The sequence below is a fragment of the Pseudophryne corroboree genome, chromosome 3, assembly GCF_028390025.1.
Source record: "Pseudophryne corroboree isolate aPseCor3 chromosome 3, aPseCor3.hap2, whole genome shotgun sequence".
Lineage (NCBI taxonomy): Eukaryota > Metazoa > Chordata > Amphibia > Anura > Myobatrachidae > Pseudophryne > Pseudophryne corroboree.
In genome coordinates this window covers 102042095-102061735 of record NC_086446.1, presented here as the reverse complement: position 1 = coordinate 102061735, position 19641 = coordinate 102042095, and the positions used below count along the sequence as shown (strand labels likewise).

The following is a 19641-nucleotide window of genomic DNA, read 5'->3' as shown; positions in this document are numbered from 1 at the left end:
GCAGGCTGGGACAGACAGGAGGAGTCAGCGCAGGCTGGGACAGACAGGAGGAGTCAGCGCAGGCTGGGACAGACAGGAGGAGTCAGCGCAGGCTGGAACAGACAGGAGGAGTCAGTGAAGGCTGGAACAGATGGCACAGACACTCAGCACATGCACTCCTGAGCATAACATTGTGCTCACACTATCTGTAAAGCGCCTTGAGTCCTATTAGATAAAGAGCACTATAAATATTACATTTTTTTTAAATAATTTTTTATGAAGTATAAAGAAACATATGATGGTACAAAAACCAGTATTGATCCAGTCAATATACATTCAAAAGGTGCAACATGTGGAAAAGCAATACAGTTACATAACGTTTAGTATGTCAGTTTGGGTTGCCAATACAAAAGACCTTCATACAGAATAAAATACACAGAACATAGGAAAGAAAACAGGAATTAGGAGAGGGAGGGAGGGATCGGGAAGGAGGCATAAGCATGGGTCAAACCAGAGTGCGTCAGCCGTACAGTACATCTATAGGGGCATTATTCCAGTAGAGGGCCTAATAAATGTAAGGAGTAAGTCTAACTCAATAACAGTAGCTAGGACAAATGACGGCGTAAATACCACAAGGTGGTTTCAAAACTTTTAGGATGTTATCTTGGGTAAAGGAGTCAAGGGAGTCGACGAGTGCACCCCATTTTTTCATAGAAAAAGATCACGCCAGTCTCTAATGCCGGGAAAATAGATTGACGGTCGTAATAAAGATTTAACCGCAGTCAATAAGGGGAGAAGGGGTGGGGGGGGGAGAGGTCCAATTACATAAAATTACCTTTTTTGTGATAGGAACTACGACAGTCAATAAAGGCAAAATCGGTGATCTATGTATCCCCAAATCCCAAGCATAAAAATTAGCACATATCAGGACAAGGGGGTCCGACTGGAGTTTTAAGTGAAAAATGGAATTAATATAATTGACAATCTTGCCCCAGAATTCCTGTCTTTTAGGATATTGCCAGAATTTAGGAGAAAGGTTGCATTAGGGTGTTTGCACTTGAGACAGTCACCTGACTCCTCCACTACCATACGGCGTTGTCTTGCTTGGGAGATATACACACGGTTAAGTGTTTTAACATGGAGTTCTTGTAGCCACGAGCAACAAAGATCTCTCAGCGTAAAATCACAATGACACAACAGGGTGCCTGCAGAGGTAATAGAAGGTATATATCACGTTACCATACTGCCACCGTTTGTCTCCAAACCTTTGCAAGTATGGTGGCCAATCCCGGGATCGGGATCGTCAGGATCCCGGGATTTAGGCCCAAAAATGTCCGGGATTCAATCCCGGGATTGGAAGCTCCAGTCCCGGGGATTGAGGGATCAGCGTTGAGCGTCCACAGGACGCTCAGACGCTGCCCGGCCTCCTCCTTCCGGGTCCCCAGCGCAGCGTGAGAGGTCACGCTGCGCTGTCAGGAGCCGTCAGCAGCGATCAAAGGAGGATCCCCTCCAACCCTCGGTATGTGGTAAGTTATATGTGCGGGGCGGGCGGGCGGAGGCGAGGGGGCGGCCACCTATCTAAAAGCCAATCCCGGGTAACCCGGGAATCCCGGGATTGGCCATTTTTCAATCCCGATACCCGGGATTGAAAAAATGGCTCGGGATTGGCTTCCCTATTTGCAAGGATGTGTGTCACCAATTCAGAGCTGAGGTATTTGGTCTTGTATGGATGAAACACTAAAAAAGCCAGAAAAGAATGTAACGGATCTGGTGAGCCTTGATCCGGAAGTTGCCCCATAACAGATCTAGCATAATGTGTGACTTGCAAGTGCATAAATAAATGGTTTATGAGGAATCGGATATTTATCATGAAGAACACTAAAAGGGAGATTAGCAGGGTCAAATATCTCCCTAATTATCACGATGCCCTTGTCCCTCCAGTGTAAACAGGCTGAATTATCAAGCCCAGGGAAGAAAAGGGAATTACCCCAGAATGGAAGATACATGGAAACAGTATAAGGGCAGGATCATTTAGAGCATATTGATTTCCATACGAGATATGTATCATGAAAGAGGATAGTATTCAAAACAAGGGGAGGAATAAGCTGTTTAGCTGCCAATCCGTTTAGTAGATAGACAGTGTCTAGTTAGACAGTCAATAGATAGACATTAGGTCGACAGGGTCAAAAGGTCGACATGGAAAAGGTTGACATGTCAAAAGGTCGACATGGAAAAGGTCGACATGGTCAAAAGGTCGACATGATAATGGTCGACATAAAAAAGATAGACAAATGTGTTTTTTTTATTTAACATGTTTTTGGATTATTTCATACTTTATCCATGTCGGCATAGAGTTGGTTATAAACCAAACGTGCCCAAAGCGTGGCGAGCGAAGCGAGCCCCGTGAGGGTATGCCTTTCTACAATTGGGGGTCCCAGATGACAAAACTATCCACACAAACAAAAATGCAAAATACATGGTGTCTACCTTTTTCATGTCGACCATTTTCATGTCGACCTTTTGACCCTGTTGACCTTTTGACCCTGTCGACCTAATGTCTGTCCATCTATTGACTGTCTAACTAGACACTATCTATCTTTCATACCGGAACCAGCTGCCTATCCGTTTAGTAGATAGACAGTGTCTAGTTAGACAGTCATTGTATCCAATGGTGGGAACTTTGTGGTCAGCGGTTGAGGTTACTCGCGGTCAACCGTTGACCGCAAAGTTCCCACCATTGGATACAATGGAGCACCTATGCGCTACATTGTATCTTCAGTGCGTAGCCTCACTGACAGTACAGGAGCGCAGAGCCAATCAGGAGAGTGCCACGACGAAGATTGGCAGAAGGGACCCTCTTTGACAGGAGTCAGGGGGGGTCCTGGCAATCGGGGAAAGGGGTCCCATGTGTAAACATGGGACCCCTTTCAGTGCGTGGTTCGGGTTTCCGGTTTGTTTTTTTGCCAAGTACGTGGACTATAAAGAGGACACTTGCTACACTGGATTATGTGAGTATAATTTTTTACACAGATACCCCGTGGAGTCTACATGGAGAAGTGGACCGAGCCTCGTGTGAACATAGGTAAGTATGTGTGTATGTAGGTTTGCATGTATGTAATAAAGTTTTACTGTCACGGTGTGTGTGTCCTGTTTTTTGGGGGGTATTTTTGATATGGTTGATCAAATATGGGGGAACCCCTGTCATTTTTTTCCCCATATTTTTTCAACCAGGACCGGCTCAAAGAGCCCGAGGCTGGTTTTGCTTAGGAGGGGGGACCCCACGCATTTTTTTTTTTATCCATCACTTTAAAAAAAAATTAAAGGTGCACAATGAAGCCCTGCACGGATCTCACAGATCCGGCCGAGATTCATTGTGTTAATGTCGGCAGTGTTTTACTATTCACTCCCGTAAAACACTGCCTGAATATACGAATGACATCGACATCGGAAAACTCGAAAATGCAGAATACGACAGCATAGTAAATGAGTCGTAAAAAAATTCAAAAAGTTGCAATTTCACACATTCGATGTCATTCGTGTTTGAACTTTAACCTCATTCAGTAAACTACGAATTTTAGTAAATATACCCCACAGTTTCCCCCCCAAATTCCTTCAGAGAAACACAGAGCTTGGAGCCAGCACACACACAGTACTTCAATAGGTAGATATAAACCAAATACTTGGCGCTGACTGTGTACCCTTAAAAGACTACGCAGTAATTAAACAGCCTCCCCCCTTCTACAACCCCCTGGTACCGCACAGGATAGCTGGAGTCGTGTGGAGGGACAGTACTCCCTGTCAGCGTCGCTGTAGGTGTATCTGCAGGGATAAAATGGCGCTGGAAGCCGCTGGGTCCGCTCTGAGGAGAAGCGCTGCCCCTTGAACATGGCGCGTCTTCCCGCTTTCAATTCTTTATACTGGCCTGAGCAGGGCCAGTTCTAGGCCTTTTTGCGCCCCGGGCGGGAAATAGGGGCGTGGCTTCATACAGGGGGCGTGGTCAGTTACGCCCCCTGTACAGTGGTAGCGCCGCTGAAATGCTGTAAATGACGTATTCGCGCACCGCACAGCAAAGGTCCTCTCCACGAAGGGAAACTAGACGCTACGCGTCTAGTTCCCTTCACAGCGGGACGCAGTGGCAGCGGGACACAGCGGGCAGCGGGGGGCACAGCAGTAGCGGATCTTGCCATGGTGTGGCGCCCTCCGGAAGGCGGCGCCCCGGGCAAAAGTCCTGCTTGCCCATGGCAAGATCTGCTACTGGGCCTGAGGTATGGGCTAGCAACATTACCGAGGTACCTGACAACCTTGAGTGACCAGTGTAGGGTATTCGCGCTGGCTCAGGGCGCCCCTCATAGCGCCGCACTGTGTACCACTGAGCTCTCCAGAGCACAGTTAGTACTGCGCTCCTACCCTGTTGTCGCCATTCACACCGGCTCCCCGCTTGTCGGGTCGCCGGTGACTCACTCGCCACCGGAATCTTCTGGCTCTGTTAGGGGGTGGCGGCATGCTGCGGGAGTGAGCGGTCACCTCGAGCGGCTAATGATCATCACCCACAGGAGCTTAGTGTCCTGTCAGCGGAGATAGTGGCCATTAACCTCTCAGGGTTGGACACTACTCCGCCCCTAAGTGCCACGAAGCAGAGAGGCTGTTGCCAGCAGCCTCCCTGTACCTAACTCTAAGAAAAATAATAAAGCTAGAAAAAGTCATATGGAGCTCCCCTAGCTGTGACTGGTTCCACCGGGCACATTTTCTAAACTGAGTCTGGTAAGAGGGGCATAGAGGGAGGAGCCAGCCCACACTATTAAACTCTTAAAGTGCCAGTGGCTCCTAGTGGACCCGTCTATACCCCATGGTACTAATGTGGACCCTAGCATCCTTTAGGACATAAGAGAAATTAAGGTGATCCCAGGTGACCAAATCGAAAGCATTCTCCGCATCCATAGAAATGATCACTTGTGGGGAGAGGGAAGAAGAAGACATGGCAAACAACTGGATCCCGGAGATCACCTTACAAATATTAATAGTGTAATGGCAACCCCCAAATAACCCAATCTGATCTGGCGCAATAGTAGATGGCAAGATTGTTTTTAATTTGTCAGAAATAATGTTCATGAACATCTTGTAATCAACGTCCAAAAGTGATATAACATACCTCCCAACATGACCCTCTCCAAGAGGGACACAATGCTCTGCTTCTGGACTTTTCTCTTAATTTATGATTGCCGGCACCTGTATTGAACTAGTTAATGGATAAGAAAGGTGTTTCACCACAGGTGATGGCAATCATATATCAAGAGACAAGTCCAGGAGCATAGCATTCTGTCCCTCCTGGAGAGGGTCATGTTGGGAGGTATGATATAGGACAGTGATGGCTAACCTTGACACTCCAGCTGTTGTTGAACTACACATCCCAGCATGCCCTGCATCAGTTTTAGCATGGCCAGATAGCAAAACTGTAGCAGGGCATGCTGGGATGTGTAGTTGAAGAACAGCTGGAGTGTCAAGGTTAGCCATCACTGATATAGGACGATATGAGGCAGGTAGTTCTGGGTCACGGCATGGTTTGGGGAAACTTTGATAACAGCACTGTTGAAATGGTGGAAGATGGTGTGAAAGAGAGGATGGAGTTAAAAGGGGAAGTAAGGGGTGTACACAGAGGCGTAACTCTGGGAGGCAACAGAGTCATCTGCCGCCGGGCTCCTGCTCTGAAGGGGGCACCTCTCCTCCCATTCTGTGACACCATTGAATTAAGTTAATTGATAGCTGCTGCTATCTCTTCAGTGGCTGACTTCCTCACTGGACCTTACAAATCACCCTTTTTATTATACAAGTGTCATACCCAGGATTAGTAACCACGTCCCATTACATATATTTCTGTATATTTCTGTAAATATAGGGGCGGGGGCACCAATATTTATTTTGTCTCCGGGCAACTGGGAAGAACTTACGCCACTGGGTGTACATGTATTTTTGTTGAGGATTTTTTTATAAAAGTCTCCTGAAAAGCCGTCTCGGCCAGGAGCTTTTAATGGCTTCAGTTTGCTAATTGCAGCAGACACCTCATCGGTTGTAATAGGGGCTAGCAATTACTCAAAAAGCTCTGAGAGGATTAATGGAGAGACTATGGGGGTCATTCTGAGTTGATCGCTTGCTAGCTAGTTTTAGCAGCCATGCAAACGCTATGCCGCCGCCCACTGGGGAGTGTATTTAGCTTAGCAGAAGTGTGAACGCTTGTGCAGCCGAGCTCTGCAAATACAGTTTGTGCAGCTTCAGAGTAGCTCTGAACCTACTCAGCGCTTGCGATCACTTCAGCCTATTCGTGTCCGGATTTGACGTCATATATCCGCGTCCAGCGAATGCCCAGCGACGGCTGTCACCGGGCAACGACACGCGTGCGCATTGTGGGCGCCACGCTGGCGCAGTCCTGACCCGTTCGCACCGCAGCTATGAACCGCTGCGTGTGAATGGGTCAGAATGACCTCATGTGCACTGCAGGGGGGCAGATGTAACATGTGCAGAGAGAGTTTTATTTGGGTGGTGTGTGTTCAAACTAAAATCTAAATTGCAGTGTAAAAATAAAGCAGCCAGTATTTACCCTGCACAGAAACCATATAACCCACACAAATGTAACTCTCTCTGCACGTTATATCTGCCCCCCCCCCCCCCCCCCGCAGTGCACATGGGCCCTCATTCCGAGTTTTTCGCTCGCTAGCTGCTTTTAGCAGCATTGCACACGCTAAGCCGCCGCCCTCTGGGAGTGTATCTTAGCTTAGCAGAATTGCGAACGAAAGATTAGCAGAATTGCGAATAGAAATTTCTTAGCAGTTTCTGAGTAGCTCGAGACTTACTCCTACACTGCGATCAGTTCAGTCAGTTTCGTTCCTGGTTTGACGTCACAAACACACCCAGCGTTCGCCCAGACACTCCCCCGTTTCTTCAGACACTCCCGCGTTTTTCCCAGAAACTCCAGCGTTTTTCCTCACACTCCCATAAAACGGTCAGTTTCCACCCAGAAACACCCACTTCCTGTCAATCACACTACGATCACCAGAACGATGAAAAATCTTTGTTAGGCCATGAGTAAAATACCAAACTTTTGTGCTAATTTACTTGGCGCAGTCGCACTGCGAACATTGCGCATGCGCAGTTTGTGACTAATCGCTCCATAGCAAAAAAAACTAACGAGCGAACAACTCGGAATCACCCCCCTGGTTATGCCCAACGGCTAACAAATTTGCTGCTGCGATCAACTCTGAATTACCTCCTATGTTGCTCTAAAACAAGTCCCTCTGTGATAAATCTGCCAGAAGTTGGGAGTACAAATCAATCTTTAAGTACATCTGCAATATCTTGGCCTTTTCGCACTACAACCCAGTAGAAGATTGCAGAGCTGGAATGGAGGAGGTGGTAGAATGACTGCATAATAATTTAGTAACAGTCTACCCGCTTTATTACCAAATTTATAGAATGACAGTTCTTACGAAAAGTATAACGGGAAATCAATTGGTCCAGAACTCCATCGAAATGTGTTTTAGCTTTCAAAGAAATTTCTTGAGCAAAGGGGGTTAGGGTTCGGATTTGAAATATTGAAATGAAGCAGTAAGGTCAGATTGGGCTTGTGTATATAGTGGAGTACACTCTGGCCCTCATTCCAAGTTGTTCGCTCGCTAGCTGCTTTTAGCAGCAGTGCAAACGCTAACCCGCCGCCCTCTGGGAGTGTATCTTAGCTTAGCAGAATTGCGAACGAAAGATTAGCAGAATTGCGTGAAAATATTTTCCTGCAGTTTCTGAGTAGCTCTAGACCTACTCCTGGAATGCAAGCACTGCAGGTTCCTGATTTGACGTCACAAAAGCCCTGCGATCGGCCAGCCACTCCCCCATTTCCCCAGCCACTCCTGCGTTTTAGCCAGACACGCCTGCGTTTTTTAGCACACTCCCGGAAAACGGTCTGTTTCCGCCCAGAAACACCCACTTCCTGTCAATCACACACCGATCAGCAGAGCGACTGAAAAGCGTTGCTCGCCCATGTAAAATTGCTTAGTTTTGTGTGAAAGTACTTGGCGTGTGCCCCCTGCTGCCCATACTGTTGGAGGTAGACCTCCTTAGCCTCAGCCTTCTCCGCGAGGACTCCAACAACAGCCTGTCTTTTGTATTCAGAACCACCTGTAGACAAAATAAAATGCAGTGCAGCTAGCTGGAGAAGTCAAATTAAACACACACAGAGACTGGTGTATCAATAAGAGTTCTGCTTTATTGTTTGTTACACACACATATTTATACTTGTTATAAAAACTGTCACTAACTATCGCCTTAACCTCAGGGTTGCGTCTTATTCCTGATAACGCCCGTTTGTTCCTTTTTTTTGCTCCATTTCTCAGAAATGGCTTACCCACGAGTTCCTCTCGTACAGCCAACGGAACATTTCATCATTCTGTACTTTTCCTTCTTCCAGGCATATTTAAGCATATCATATATTAATGCTAAATAAGCTTATAATCTATTGAATATAACAAAATGGAGTAACATTGGCTTTATTGCAGAATCACATTAATGCTTGCCCATCTACCTTCCTCACGTTTCCCTCCTTTTGATTCTCAAAAAGACATTACACTATACCTTGAAACCCTACTTCGCCGAGCAGGCCAGGCGATGACCTGGTCAAGAACGTCTGTCTCCCTTGGCCTATTGCCAAGGGAGGTTAAGGACCATCCCGTACAGACAAAATAGTCACAAGACATAGATGCACAAGAGTCCTTTTTACAGTCTATTTTGACTGCTTCCATTTTTGTAGACGGGTGGTCTGTCATTACGTGATTCAATATCATCATATTCCTCCATTTCTCGAGCGTCACTTTCTGCTGTGGGAGCTGGTCTGGCTTTTTGCTTTTTTCTTTGCAGCTTGTGCTTAAGTTTTTTTCGATGATCATGAAATACAACATAAAAGAAGCTTGATCAGTACATAGCATAATAAGCATATCCCAGCTACTTTGGATATTAGTACCACAATTCCCATCAGCCATCCCCCTATACCTTTAAACCAGTTTGCTGGGTTTAACCAACCAAAATCCCACTCTCCCCATGTTCATGATGATTCCTCTACCTTTTTTACAAACTGCTGTTTTATAGCTTCTATTTCCTGCATTTTTCCTTCTATTACTGTCAGGGGGTTTGTACTGTTTGTTAAATACGTGCAGCACGTTTCTCCTGACACTGTCTGTAGAGTTGTACCCCAGTCTGAGCTGTAAGGTAGTCGAGAACCATCCTATGTTGCATTACCTCCTTCTGGATCTCTTGCATCTGTTTTCCTACATACAGGAAAGTAGATTCTACCTCAGCTGTGATATTGTCCACTAATTCACAGAGCTGGTTTATAGCCCAATAGTTTCTTCCTGATAGGGCCCCCCAGCTGAAAAGAAGTTCACTACTAGTAGTCCGCCGAATTCTGCATCACTTAGCTGCAGGGTGCCACCTACTTTTAAAATGGTAAGCTTTTCTTTGGTTTCTTTCCTTCTGTGTCTAACTAGACCCTTTGCTTTGTGCTTGTGGGGATGTTGGAGTTCATTTTTTAGTTCCTGGTGTGTTAATACGCGTATACTAGGAAACATTCGTCCAATAGTGCAGCTTCCCACTCCCCCTCATGGTAACCATTTGTAAGCATACTTTCCACAATACCAGTACCAGTTTTCCCCTAACATTTCTGGTATTCCTATCCACTGTTTGCGTAGTTCAGACATAATTCTAGTACAAGTTAAATTTTTACATGTTAAGCTTTGATTATTGGGCTGGTCCTGTATTACTGCCCATGAGGGTGTGGACCCATTTCTTACCCATGCCCCCAGATGTATGAATTGGAGGGTCCCCTGATGGTTATATACTCTGACAGGGGGTACTGCTTCTCCTTCCTTCAGGTCTACAGTTCTAACAAATTTTCCTTCCACTGATCGCTCTCCAAACCGCACATCCACATGCTGGCATTGTAAGTCACCTAACAGCATGTGGGTGGGATAAACCATTCCTCCCATCCTTGCCCATCTACCTTCCTCAATACGCATGCGCAGAACAGCCGTTTTTTAGCCCGATCGCTATGCTGCGAAAAACGGCAGCGAGCGATCAACTCGGAATGAGGGCCTCTGTTGTGTTTGGCGGTATATACTATGATTATATGCTACTATAGCTAGTATATGCTAGTACAGACTTAGCTGCCTGCCAATAAAGGGATGGATTATCTACATGAGAAACATTATTATGTGCATAATCACACCATGCTCCCTCTAACATACTGCAAAATTTCACAGAATGCACTAAGTAAGATGAGAACCTCCATGTCAGGGCTTTTAACACAGAAGGGGGCCCCTGTGCAGACTCCGGTTGGGTCCCCTCCTCAGCAGGGTGCAGTAGTCTCTGGCATTGTGCCGGAGACTACTGCTCATGTGCAGGTCTCTGGAAACATGGCTCCCGCCATGTTCCAGAGACCAATTTTACTATTGTATGGCGGACATTTTGGATGTGATTTCTGAATCGCCTGTAGCGCCCGATGCGGGACTCCGGAAATGTATGTATTAAAATTAGAGATGAGCGGATTCGGTTTTACTTGGATTTACTCGGTTCTCAAAACGGCATTTTATTGGCTCACGGATGTCACGTGTTTTGAATTGCCAATAAGATGCCGTTTTGAGAACCGAGTTAATCCGAGTAAAACCGAATACGCTCATCTCTAATTAAAATATGGGTGCAGTGTGTACAGTGTGGGCCTCCTTTGGACCCAGGGGCCCATGTACACTGCACACATTGCACCTATTATAGAAACGCTGCTCCACGGCCTTTAAGAAAGAACCGCTATCAATTATCAGGTTGAGAGATAACCAAGTCAAAATATGGTCAGATAGACATATAGGTTCGATATTGGACTCATCAACCCAACAGTTAGTCTGTCGGAGAGCAAAATATAATCAATGCTAGACAACATGGCGTGAGCAGAAGACAAGCAAGTGTATTCTTTATAAGTTGGTTGACAAGACCTGCAAACCTCAATCAAATGATGGTGAGAAATGAGATGTGGGATACCAATAGGCAAGGAGCGATGGGGTCCAGCAGATGGACGCTGATGGTCCATATAGTCAGAGGCCACAATATTGAAATCTCCTCCCACAGTTAATGAAGTATCTAGGAAAGGACTAAGCTTAGCCAACAAAGATTGAATAGATCTTTTTCGAATATACATTTGGTACAGAACGTAAACCTGTCCCCAAGGATGGAAACCTCTGATATAAACATATCTACCAGCAGGGTCAGCAATAAACCAACTGGGGAGCTAATTGCTTTTTGATCAGAGTGACAACTCCACGCTTCTTAGAGGAGTAAGCAGCAGAAGACAATATGGAGTAACCCATAATATTAAGCTTCAGGTTTTCAGGCTGCAACAAGTGGGTCTCCTGAAGCATTACCACATCCATACCCAATTTATGGACATACGGTAAGTGAATATCTTTTTCCTATTTATGGGAGAGTTGATTCCCCTGACATTCCAAGTACAGATTTTCAGGGGAGCCCTATTAGGGCAGAATCAATTAGTAACCAAAAAAAATGCCATTCCATACAAAGCAGTCAGGACCCCAATCAAGAGCAGCACACCCATCGTAATAACGAAGACATGGTAAAGCAGTACAGCACTCCAGTAATTGAATGGGGGAGGGGGGGGGGGAGGAAGAAAACAGGGGGAGACAAAAAACAAAAGGGAGAATATGGAAAAATTGACACAATGACAACCACATCCTAAGCAGGGATAGGAGACTTCTGAAAGCCAACAGGCAAATGAAATAACTTCCAGTTATAAAGTGAATACATAAAAATAAAAAAGGCACATTAAAAGTGCTGTGACGCACCTAAAATGTAACGGAGAGATGGGGTCCAGGGAGCCACAGCATCCAATGAACATCACACCGTAGTAATAGATGTGGGGAACAGATGGTAAGAGAAATTGGTACCATGTGATGTATATATAGTGAAAATAGGGGGTTTTCTGGCTCTGGTCACTTCTGCGGAATAATCCTGAAAAATGAACAATTTGTGGCATTTCCAAAGAATGCTGTGGTTATGCCTGGACATCTGCCATAGAGCCTCTCGATAAAGAAAGTTGAGACATCGAAATATGGTGACCTCCAGAATCAGCATGAGGGGGGGGCCAATGCGGTGTGCACGTTCCATGATCATGTCAGTAAAGGCGTTAGAAATCTGTAATAATTCTGGAAGTGCAGTAGTAAGAAAGCGAGACAAGGCATCCCCTTTTACAGAGTCAGGGAGTTCCACTATATGCAGATTGTTCCTGCGTGATCTATTTTTGAGTTATCGACTTTGTTCAGGACTTGCATATGTTGTTTATATAGCTTTTTATAATGCTGTTTAAGATCAGAAACATCAGTAAAAGTCTTACCGAGCTGAATCTCATTAGCTTGGACTCTCTGCGTCAGCTGTACAATATTATTGCTAGCCTCCTTCAAAGCCTGTATAAAGGAGTCAGCTGCTCTTGCATTAATGGAGCCATAGACTCCTTAATGACCGGCACTATGTCAGTGTAAGAGGCCAAAGATCCCTGCAGTTCTCCACCTTGTACGGGCACAGAGAGTAGATGGGGTGGTGAGGAGGTGGCAGTAGAGCTGGAAGGAAGCAGGAGCCATAGCAGCCATCTTGGATTGGCACTGTTCCATTTCCCGGTACTGGTGTTTGTAGGGCATTAAAGAGGAAAAATAACTCTCCATATATGTAGGGAATCTTCCCCTAGGCAGTGGTGGTCCTAGTCTAACTGTTCAGGCCCCGAGTAGCCCTGTAAATGGGGATGCTGCTTTAGCTAGAGAGGAGCTGGGTCAGGCTGCAGCCATTTCCGTCGGGGGTATGGCAGGAAGTCCATTATTATTATCCTTATTCAACATGGGGAAGACCAAAAGGTCTCACTACCCCAGGATAATACCAGCAGAGCAACAAGTATTATGAACGCTTCATTGTCATTGCAAACTAAGAACAAGCTGACCCACTCTGTCTTCTACACCGCTTTACAAAACTCAAGTTTCTGACTTTTAGCTTTCTGCAAGCTTGCAGTAACTTAACTTTCTGCCTCAATTTGCAGATTTGAAAGACAAATATCTCCATGAACTAGGGATGCAACACAATCAGGGGGCAAAGGGTCCTTAGCGCAAACTGAATCTGGATTCCGATTTCCTGTAATTTTATGATGTGTGATGTAATCCAGCAGCTAAAAACTTACATATGTTAAAAAACAAATTAAAGTTCAGAAAAGGTAAAATTTAAATCTTAAAATAGAGATTTGCATTGCTATGTGAGCCATGTGGAGTTACGGTCGTTTCATTTAGTGGAGCAAATACAATAAAACATTTCGCATATAAGTGGCTAGCTTTGTGTTGAATTACTTTCCGCAATTGCCCCATGAACCTTTGGATGATGAGCCAGCAATGAGACATAGGCGAGAGCTCTCCCACACACAGTACACAAGTAAAACAATTCACAATACGCCCTATATACCTATAATCTCTATATATAATCTTATGTTTAACAAGTTCTGAATTCATTATAAACCTATTCCCACATCTGGACATGCAAATGGTCTCACTCCCGGGTGTGAATTTTCTGATGTCTGACCAAATTTGGTCTACGCTTGAAGGATTTACCACACTCGGAACAGGTGAATGGTCTCTCGTCTGTGTGAGATCTCTGATGGGCAACAAGCTGCCAGCTGCTACCAAATGCTTTCCCACACTCTGAGCACACAAATGGCTTCTCCTCTGCGTGCACTGCAATGTGGGAACTAAGATCACCGCTGCTATGGAAATGTTTTCCACATTCCGAACACGAGAAAGGTTTCTCTCCAGTGTGACGTCGCAGGTGAATAACCAGATGTGAGCGTTCCCTAAAACATTTACCACATTCAGTACAAGTAAAAAGGTTTCTCTCCTGTGTGGACTCTCTTGTGTTTCTCAAGCTCAGACTTTTTAAAAAAATGTTTCCCACATTCCCGGCATTCAAACATCTTTACTCCGCCAATGTGAAGTCTCTGCTCATGTGAAATCAGTCCGTCTTTCCGTGTAAAGCGTTTCCCACACTCTGCACACACAAATGGCTTTTCTCCCGTGTGTATTTTCTGATGCTGCTTCAGAAGAAATTTCTGTTTAAAATGTTTGTCACACTCAGTACACGCATAGGTCTTATCATGGCTTCTCTTGTGCTGGGCGAGGTCAGACAAATTCTGGAAATAGTCACCACACTTGGGGCATTTATTGGATTTCTGCCCTGTGTGGACTTTTATGTGTCTGGTAAGATGAGCTTTGCTGGGAAAACACTGTGCACATTCGTTACATGCAAATGGTTTTTCTCCTGTGTGGGATTTCTGATGGAGGCGAAGATTGGCTCTGCAAGCAAATGCTTTCCCGCACTCAGAGCACTTACATGGCTTTTCCCCCGTGTGTGTCTGCTTATGGCTGCTGAGATGCCCATTAGTAGAGAAGCATTTTCCACATTCAGGACACTCAAAGTTCTTCTCTCCCGTGTGGACAATCTGGTGGATGCGTAGCTGGTACTTCGTAGGGAAAGCTTTATCACACTCAGAACATGGAAAGGGGTTTGCTCCTGTGTGGGAAGCTTCGTGTCTACGACGATGTGAGCTGGTGGTAAATCCTTTCCCACATTCAGAACATTTATACGGCTTCTCTCCCGTGTGCGTTCTCTTGTGGATGGAAAGATCGGATTTAAAAGCAAACCTTTTCCCGCATTCTGTGCACTGATGCGGCTTCTCTCCGGTGTGCGTACGGTGATGGGACTGGAGATGCTGCTTCTGCACAAAACGTTTCCCACACTCCTTGCATTCATATGATCTCTCTCCTGTGTGCACTCTCTGGTGTATGAGTAGGTGGGATGAACAACGAAAGTGTTTTCCACATTCCGGACAGGGGTACTCACCCTTTCTTTTGTTCTCAGACTTATTGTCATCCAGGCCGGAGTCAGCCTGCGAGCTCTCCTCAGACTCTGAGCTGTATGTAGGCTGTGTAGGGCAGGCTTGCTTTGGATCCTTATGACCTGACCCAGTGGAGACCTCTGAAGTCCCTTTATTGTCAGGAATCACAGACATAGCCTCCTGTGTGTTCTGCATGTCCGCTGTTTCGGTGATGCCCTCAATAATGTCAGCCAGGCTGGGTTTTCTGCCACTGCCGCGTTTCTTGGACATTCTGCCACACTCTCCAATTATCTTTTCATGATGATCCGGCCCACTGCGATCTCCCACAGAAAGCACTAGTGGAGAATCTGTGTGATTATATTCCTGTTGGGAGACACAATATTACTATAATATTTTATTTACTCATTAAAATATGTTAGTCTTTTATTTTTTTACTTTTTTCACTGACTATTGTTAAGTTTTTAACAATGCATGTGACCCTTGTCCAGCGGTCATAATATATTATTTTAAATAAGTATATATCTCAATAGAAGTGTATAGGCGGCACTCAGCAAACTTGAAGCAGAAGATTATGCAAAGGTCATTTTAATAACCACAAGCCGACATGTTTCGGAGACTTCTCTCCGTCCTCAGAGACTGCTCTCCATCCTCAGACGCCTCCTGCTGCCCTAGTCTGCAGTGCCTGGTGCCGGCCCGTCAGCCAATCAGAGCTCCCGGACCAGCAGCCAATCAGGAGTCTTAGCTGCCGGTCTGCAAACTCTGATTGGCTCACAGACCGGCGCCTAATTAGAGAGAATCAACGCCGCCGGAGAGTGGAGACTGAGGGGCAGGAGAGGCGCACGCTGCACTCTCCTCCCCTCACAAGCAGCAGACTGAGCAGAGCAGCAGCGCAGCGGTGAGCAGCACTTGGGGGGCGCAGTGTGGGGACATGTGTATCTTACACTGGGGGCATATCTGGCACTGGGGGCATATCTGGCACTGGAACTGGGGGCATATCTGGCACTGGGGGGACGTGTATCTGGCATTGGGGGCATATCTGGCACTGGGGAGACGTGTAGCTGGCAGTGGTGGCATATCTGGCACTGGGAGAATATTTGGCACTGGGGGCGTGTATCTGGCAGTGGGGGCATATTTGGCACTGGGGGCATATCTGGCACTGGGGAGACGTGTAGCTAGCAGTGGGGGCATATCTGGCACTGGAGGCATATCTGGCACTGGGGGGGGCATGTGTATCTAGCACCGTGGGCATACCTGGCATTGGGGGCATATCTGGCACTGGGGAGATGTGTAGCTGGCAGTGGAGGCATATCTGGCACTGGTGAGACGTGTAGCTGCCAGTGGGGGCATATTTGGCACTGGGGCATATCTGGCACTGGGGAGACGTGTAGCTTGCAGTGGGGGCATATTTGGCACTGGGGGCATATCTGGCACTGGGGGGACATGTGTATCTGGCACTGGGGGCATATCTGGCACTGGGGGAACATGTGTATCTTACACTGGGGGCATATCTGGCACTGGGGAGATGTGTATCTGGCAGTGGGGGCATATCTGGCACTGGGGAGATATGTATCTGGCACTAGGGGACATATATGTATCTGGCACTGTGGAGGCATATATATATCTGGCACTGTGGGGACATATATGTATTTGGCACTGTGGGGACATATATGTATTTGGCACTGTGGAGGCACCCATTTTTTGGTGTTTCTATTACGTCCTAGAGGATGCTGGGGTCCATTTTAGTACCATGGGGTATAGACTGTTCCGCAGGAGCCTTCGGCACTTAAAAAGTCTTAAAGAGTGTGAACTGGCTCCTCCCTCTATGTCCCTCCTCCAGACCACAGTATAGGAACTGTCCCCGAGGAGACGGACAACTTTGAGAGAAGTTACATAAACTAGTGGCGAGATTCATACCAGCTCACACTATACCAACATGCCGCCTAAGATGGCCATTAACATAACCCATGCCAACGTGCATGCCTAACGTAACAGCCACTGCTGCTAAATATCTTAACACATGAGAACCTGTGTAAAAAGAACAAAATGTAACGTTGCAGGAAAATGGAGCACTGGGTGGGCGCCCAGCATCCTCTACGGACTACGAGAAAAGGATTTACCGGTAGATTATTAAAATCCTATTTTCTATTCCATCCTAGAGGATGCTGGGGTCCATTTTAGTATCATGGGGATGTACCAAAGCTCCCAGTATGGGTGGGAAAGTGCTAATGATCCTGCAGAGCTGACTGACCAAATCGAAGGTCGTCAGCAGCCAAGGGGGTATATTTACTAAGGTCCCGATTTTGACCGAGATGCCGTTTTTTCTTAAAAGTGTCATCTCGGGAATTTACTAAGCAGAAATTACGGCAGTGATGAGGCCATTCATATTTTTTTGCAAGTCCAAGAATAAAAATACGAATGAATACACCATCGGTCAAAACGCGGCTGTTTTGATATGAATCTCGGTCATTTACTAAGAAGTGCAAAGCAAAAAAAAAAAAAAAACACTGCCGTGAAAAAATACAACTCGTAAAAAAGTGCTAAAAAAAAACAGACCTGCTTTTTTGAGCCGTGATTGGATAGGCATGCACGGATCCATGAGATCCGTGCATGTATATCAGTGGGAAGGGGTGGGAAAGTGTTAATTTTTTGAAAAAAAATTGCGTGGGGTCCCCCCTTCTAAGCATAACCAGCCTCAGGCTCTTTGAGCCGATCCTGGTTCCAAAAATACGGGGGACAAAAAGCGTAGGGGTCCCCCGTATTTTTAAAACCAGCACCGGGCTCCACTAGCTGGACAGATAATGCCACAGCCGGGGGTCACTTTTATACCGTGCCCTGCGGCCGTGGCATCAAATATCCAACTAGTCACCCCTGGCCGGGGTACCCTGGGGGAGTGGGGACACCTTCAATCAAGGGGTCCCCCCCCAGCCACCCAAGGGCCAGGGGTGAAGCCCGAGGCTGTCCCCCCATCCAATGGGCTGCGGATGGGGGGCTGATAGCCTTTTTGTCAAAGTGATTGATATTGTTTTTAGTAGCAGTACTACAAGGCCCAGCAAGCCTCCCCCGCATGCTGGTACTTGGAGAACCACAAGTACCAGCATGCGGCGGAAAAACGGGCCCGCTGGTACCTGTAGTACTACTACTAAAAAAATACCCAAAAAAAGACAATACACACACACCTTGAAAGTAAAGTTTTATTACATCCATCCACACAAACATACATACATACTTACCTTCTGTTCACACGAGGGTCGGTCCTCTTCTCCAGTAGAATCCATGGGGTACCTGTTGAATAAATTATACTCACCAGATCCAGGGTACCAGGCTCCTCGGATAATCCTTTTGTAATCCACGTACTTGATTAAAAAAATAAAACGGATACCCGAGCCACGCACTGAAAGGGGACCCATGTTTTCACATGGGTCCCCTTTCCCCGAATGCCAGAAACCCACTCTGACTGATGTCTAAGTGGGTTTCTTCAGCCAATCAGGGAGCGCCACGTTGTAGCACCCTCCTGATCGGCTGTGTGCTCCTGTACTGTCTGACAGGCGGCACACGGCAGTGTTACAATGTAGCGCCTATGCGCTCCATTGTAACCAATGGTGGGAACTTTCTGCTCAGCGGTGAGGTCACTTTCGGTCAACCGCTGAGCAGAAAGTTCCCACCATTGGTTACAATGGAGCGCATAGGCGCTACATTGTAACACTGCCGTGTGCCGCCTGTCAGACAGTACAGGAGCACACAGCCGATCAGGAGGGTGCTACAACGTGGCGCTCCCTGATTGACTGATGTCTAAGTGGGTTTCTTCAGCCAATCAGGGAGCGCCACGTTGTAGCACCCTCCTGATCGGCTGTGTGCTCCTGTACTGTCTGACAGGCGGCACACGGCAGTGTTACAATGTAGCGCCTATGCGCTCCATTGTAACCAATGGTGGGAACTTTCTGCTCAGCGGTTGACCGAAAGTGACCTCACCGCTGAGCAGAAAGTTCCCACCATTGGTTACAATGGAGCGCATAGGCGCTACATTGTAACACTGCCGTGTGCCGCCTGTCAGACAGTACAGGAGCACACAGCCGATCAGGAGGGTGCTACAACATGGCGCTCCCTGATTGGCTGAAGAAACCCACTTAGACATCAGTCAGAGTGGGTTTCTGGCATTCGGGGAAAGGGGACCCATGTGAAAACATGGGTCCCCTTTCAGTGCGTGGCTCGGGTATCCGTTTTATTTTTTTAATCAAGTACGTGGATTACAAAAGGATTATCCGAGGAGCCTGGTACCCTGGATCTGGTGAGTATAATTTATTCAACAGGTACCCCATGGATTCTACTGGAGAAGAGGACCGACCCTCGTGTGAACATAAGGTAAGTATGTATGTATGTTTGTGTGGATGGATGTAATAAAACTTTACTTTCAAGGTGTGTGTGTATTATCTTTTTTTGGGTATTTTTTTAGTAGTAGTACTACAGGTACCAGCGGGCCCGTTTTTCCGCCGCATGCTGGTACTTGTGGTTCTCCAAGTACCAGCATGCGGGGGAGGCTTGCTGGGCCTTGTAGTACTGCTACTAAAAACAATATCTTACACTTTGACAAAAAGGCTATCAGCCCCCCATCCGCAGCCCATTGGATGGGGGGGGACAGCCTCGGGCTTCACCCCTGGCCCTTGGGTGGCTGGGGGGGGGACCCCTTGATTGAAGGGGTCCCCACTCCC

At 46.7% G+C, this 19641-nt stretch overlaps 1 protein-coding gene across 1 annotated transcript in view; it reads right to left on the bottom strand.

Annotated features, from left to right (window-relative positions):
• Positions 1-10621: 10621 nt before the first annotated feature.
• Positions 10622-19641, bottom strand: part of LOC135054893 (oocyte zinc finger protein XlCOF6.1-like) — a 31395-nt gene continuing 22375 nt past the window's right edge. The window contains exon 2 of the mRNA XM_063958348.1: positions 10622-15298. Within this exon, the coding sequence (XP_063814418.1) occupies positions 13913-15205 (1293 nt within the window). The 5' untranslated portion in view covers positions 15206-15298 and the 3' untranslated portion in view covers positions 10622-13912. The remainder of the gene's footprint in view (positions 15299-19641) is intronic.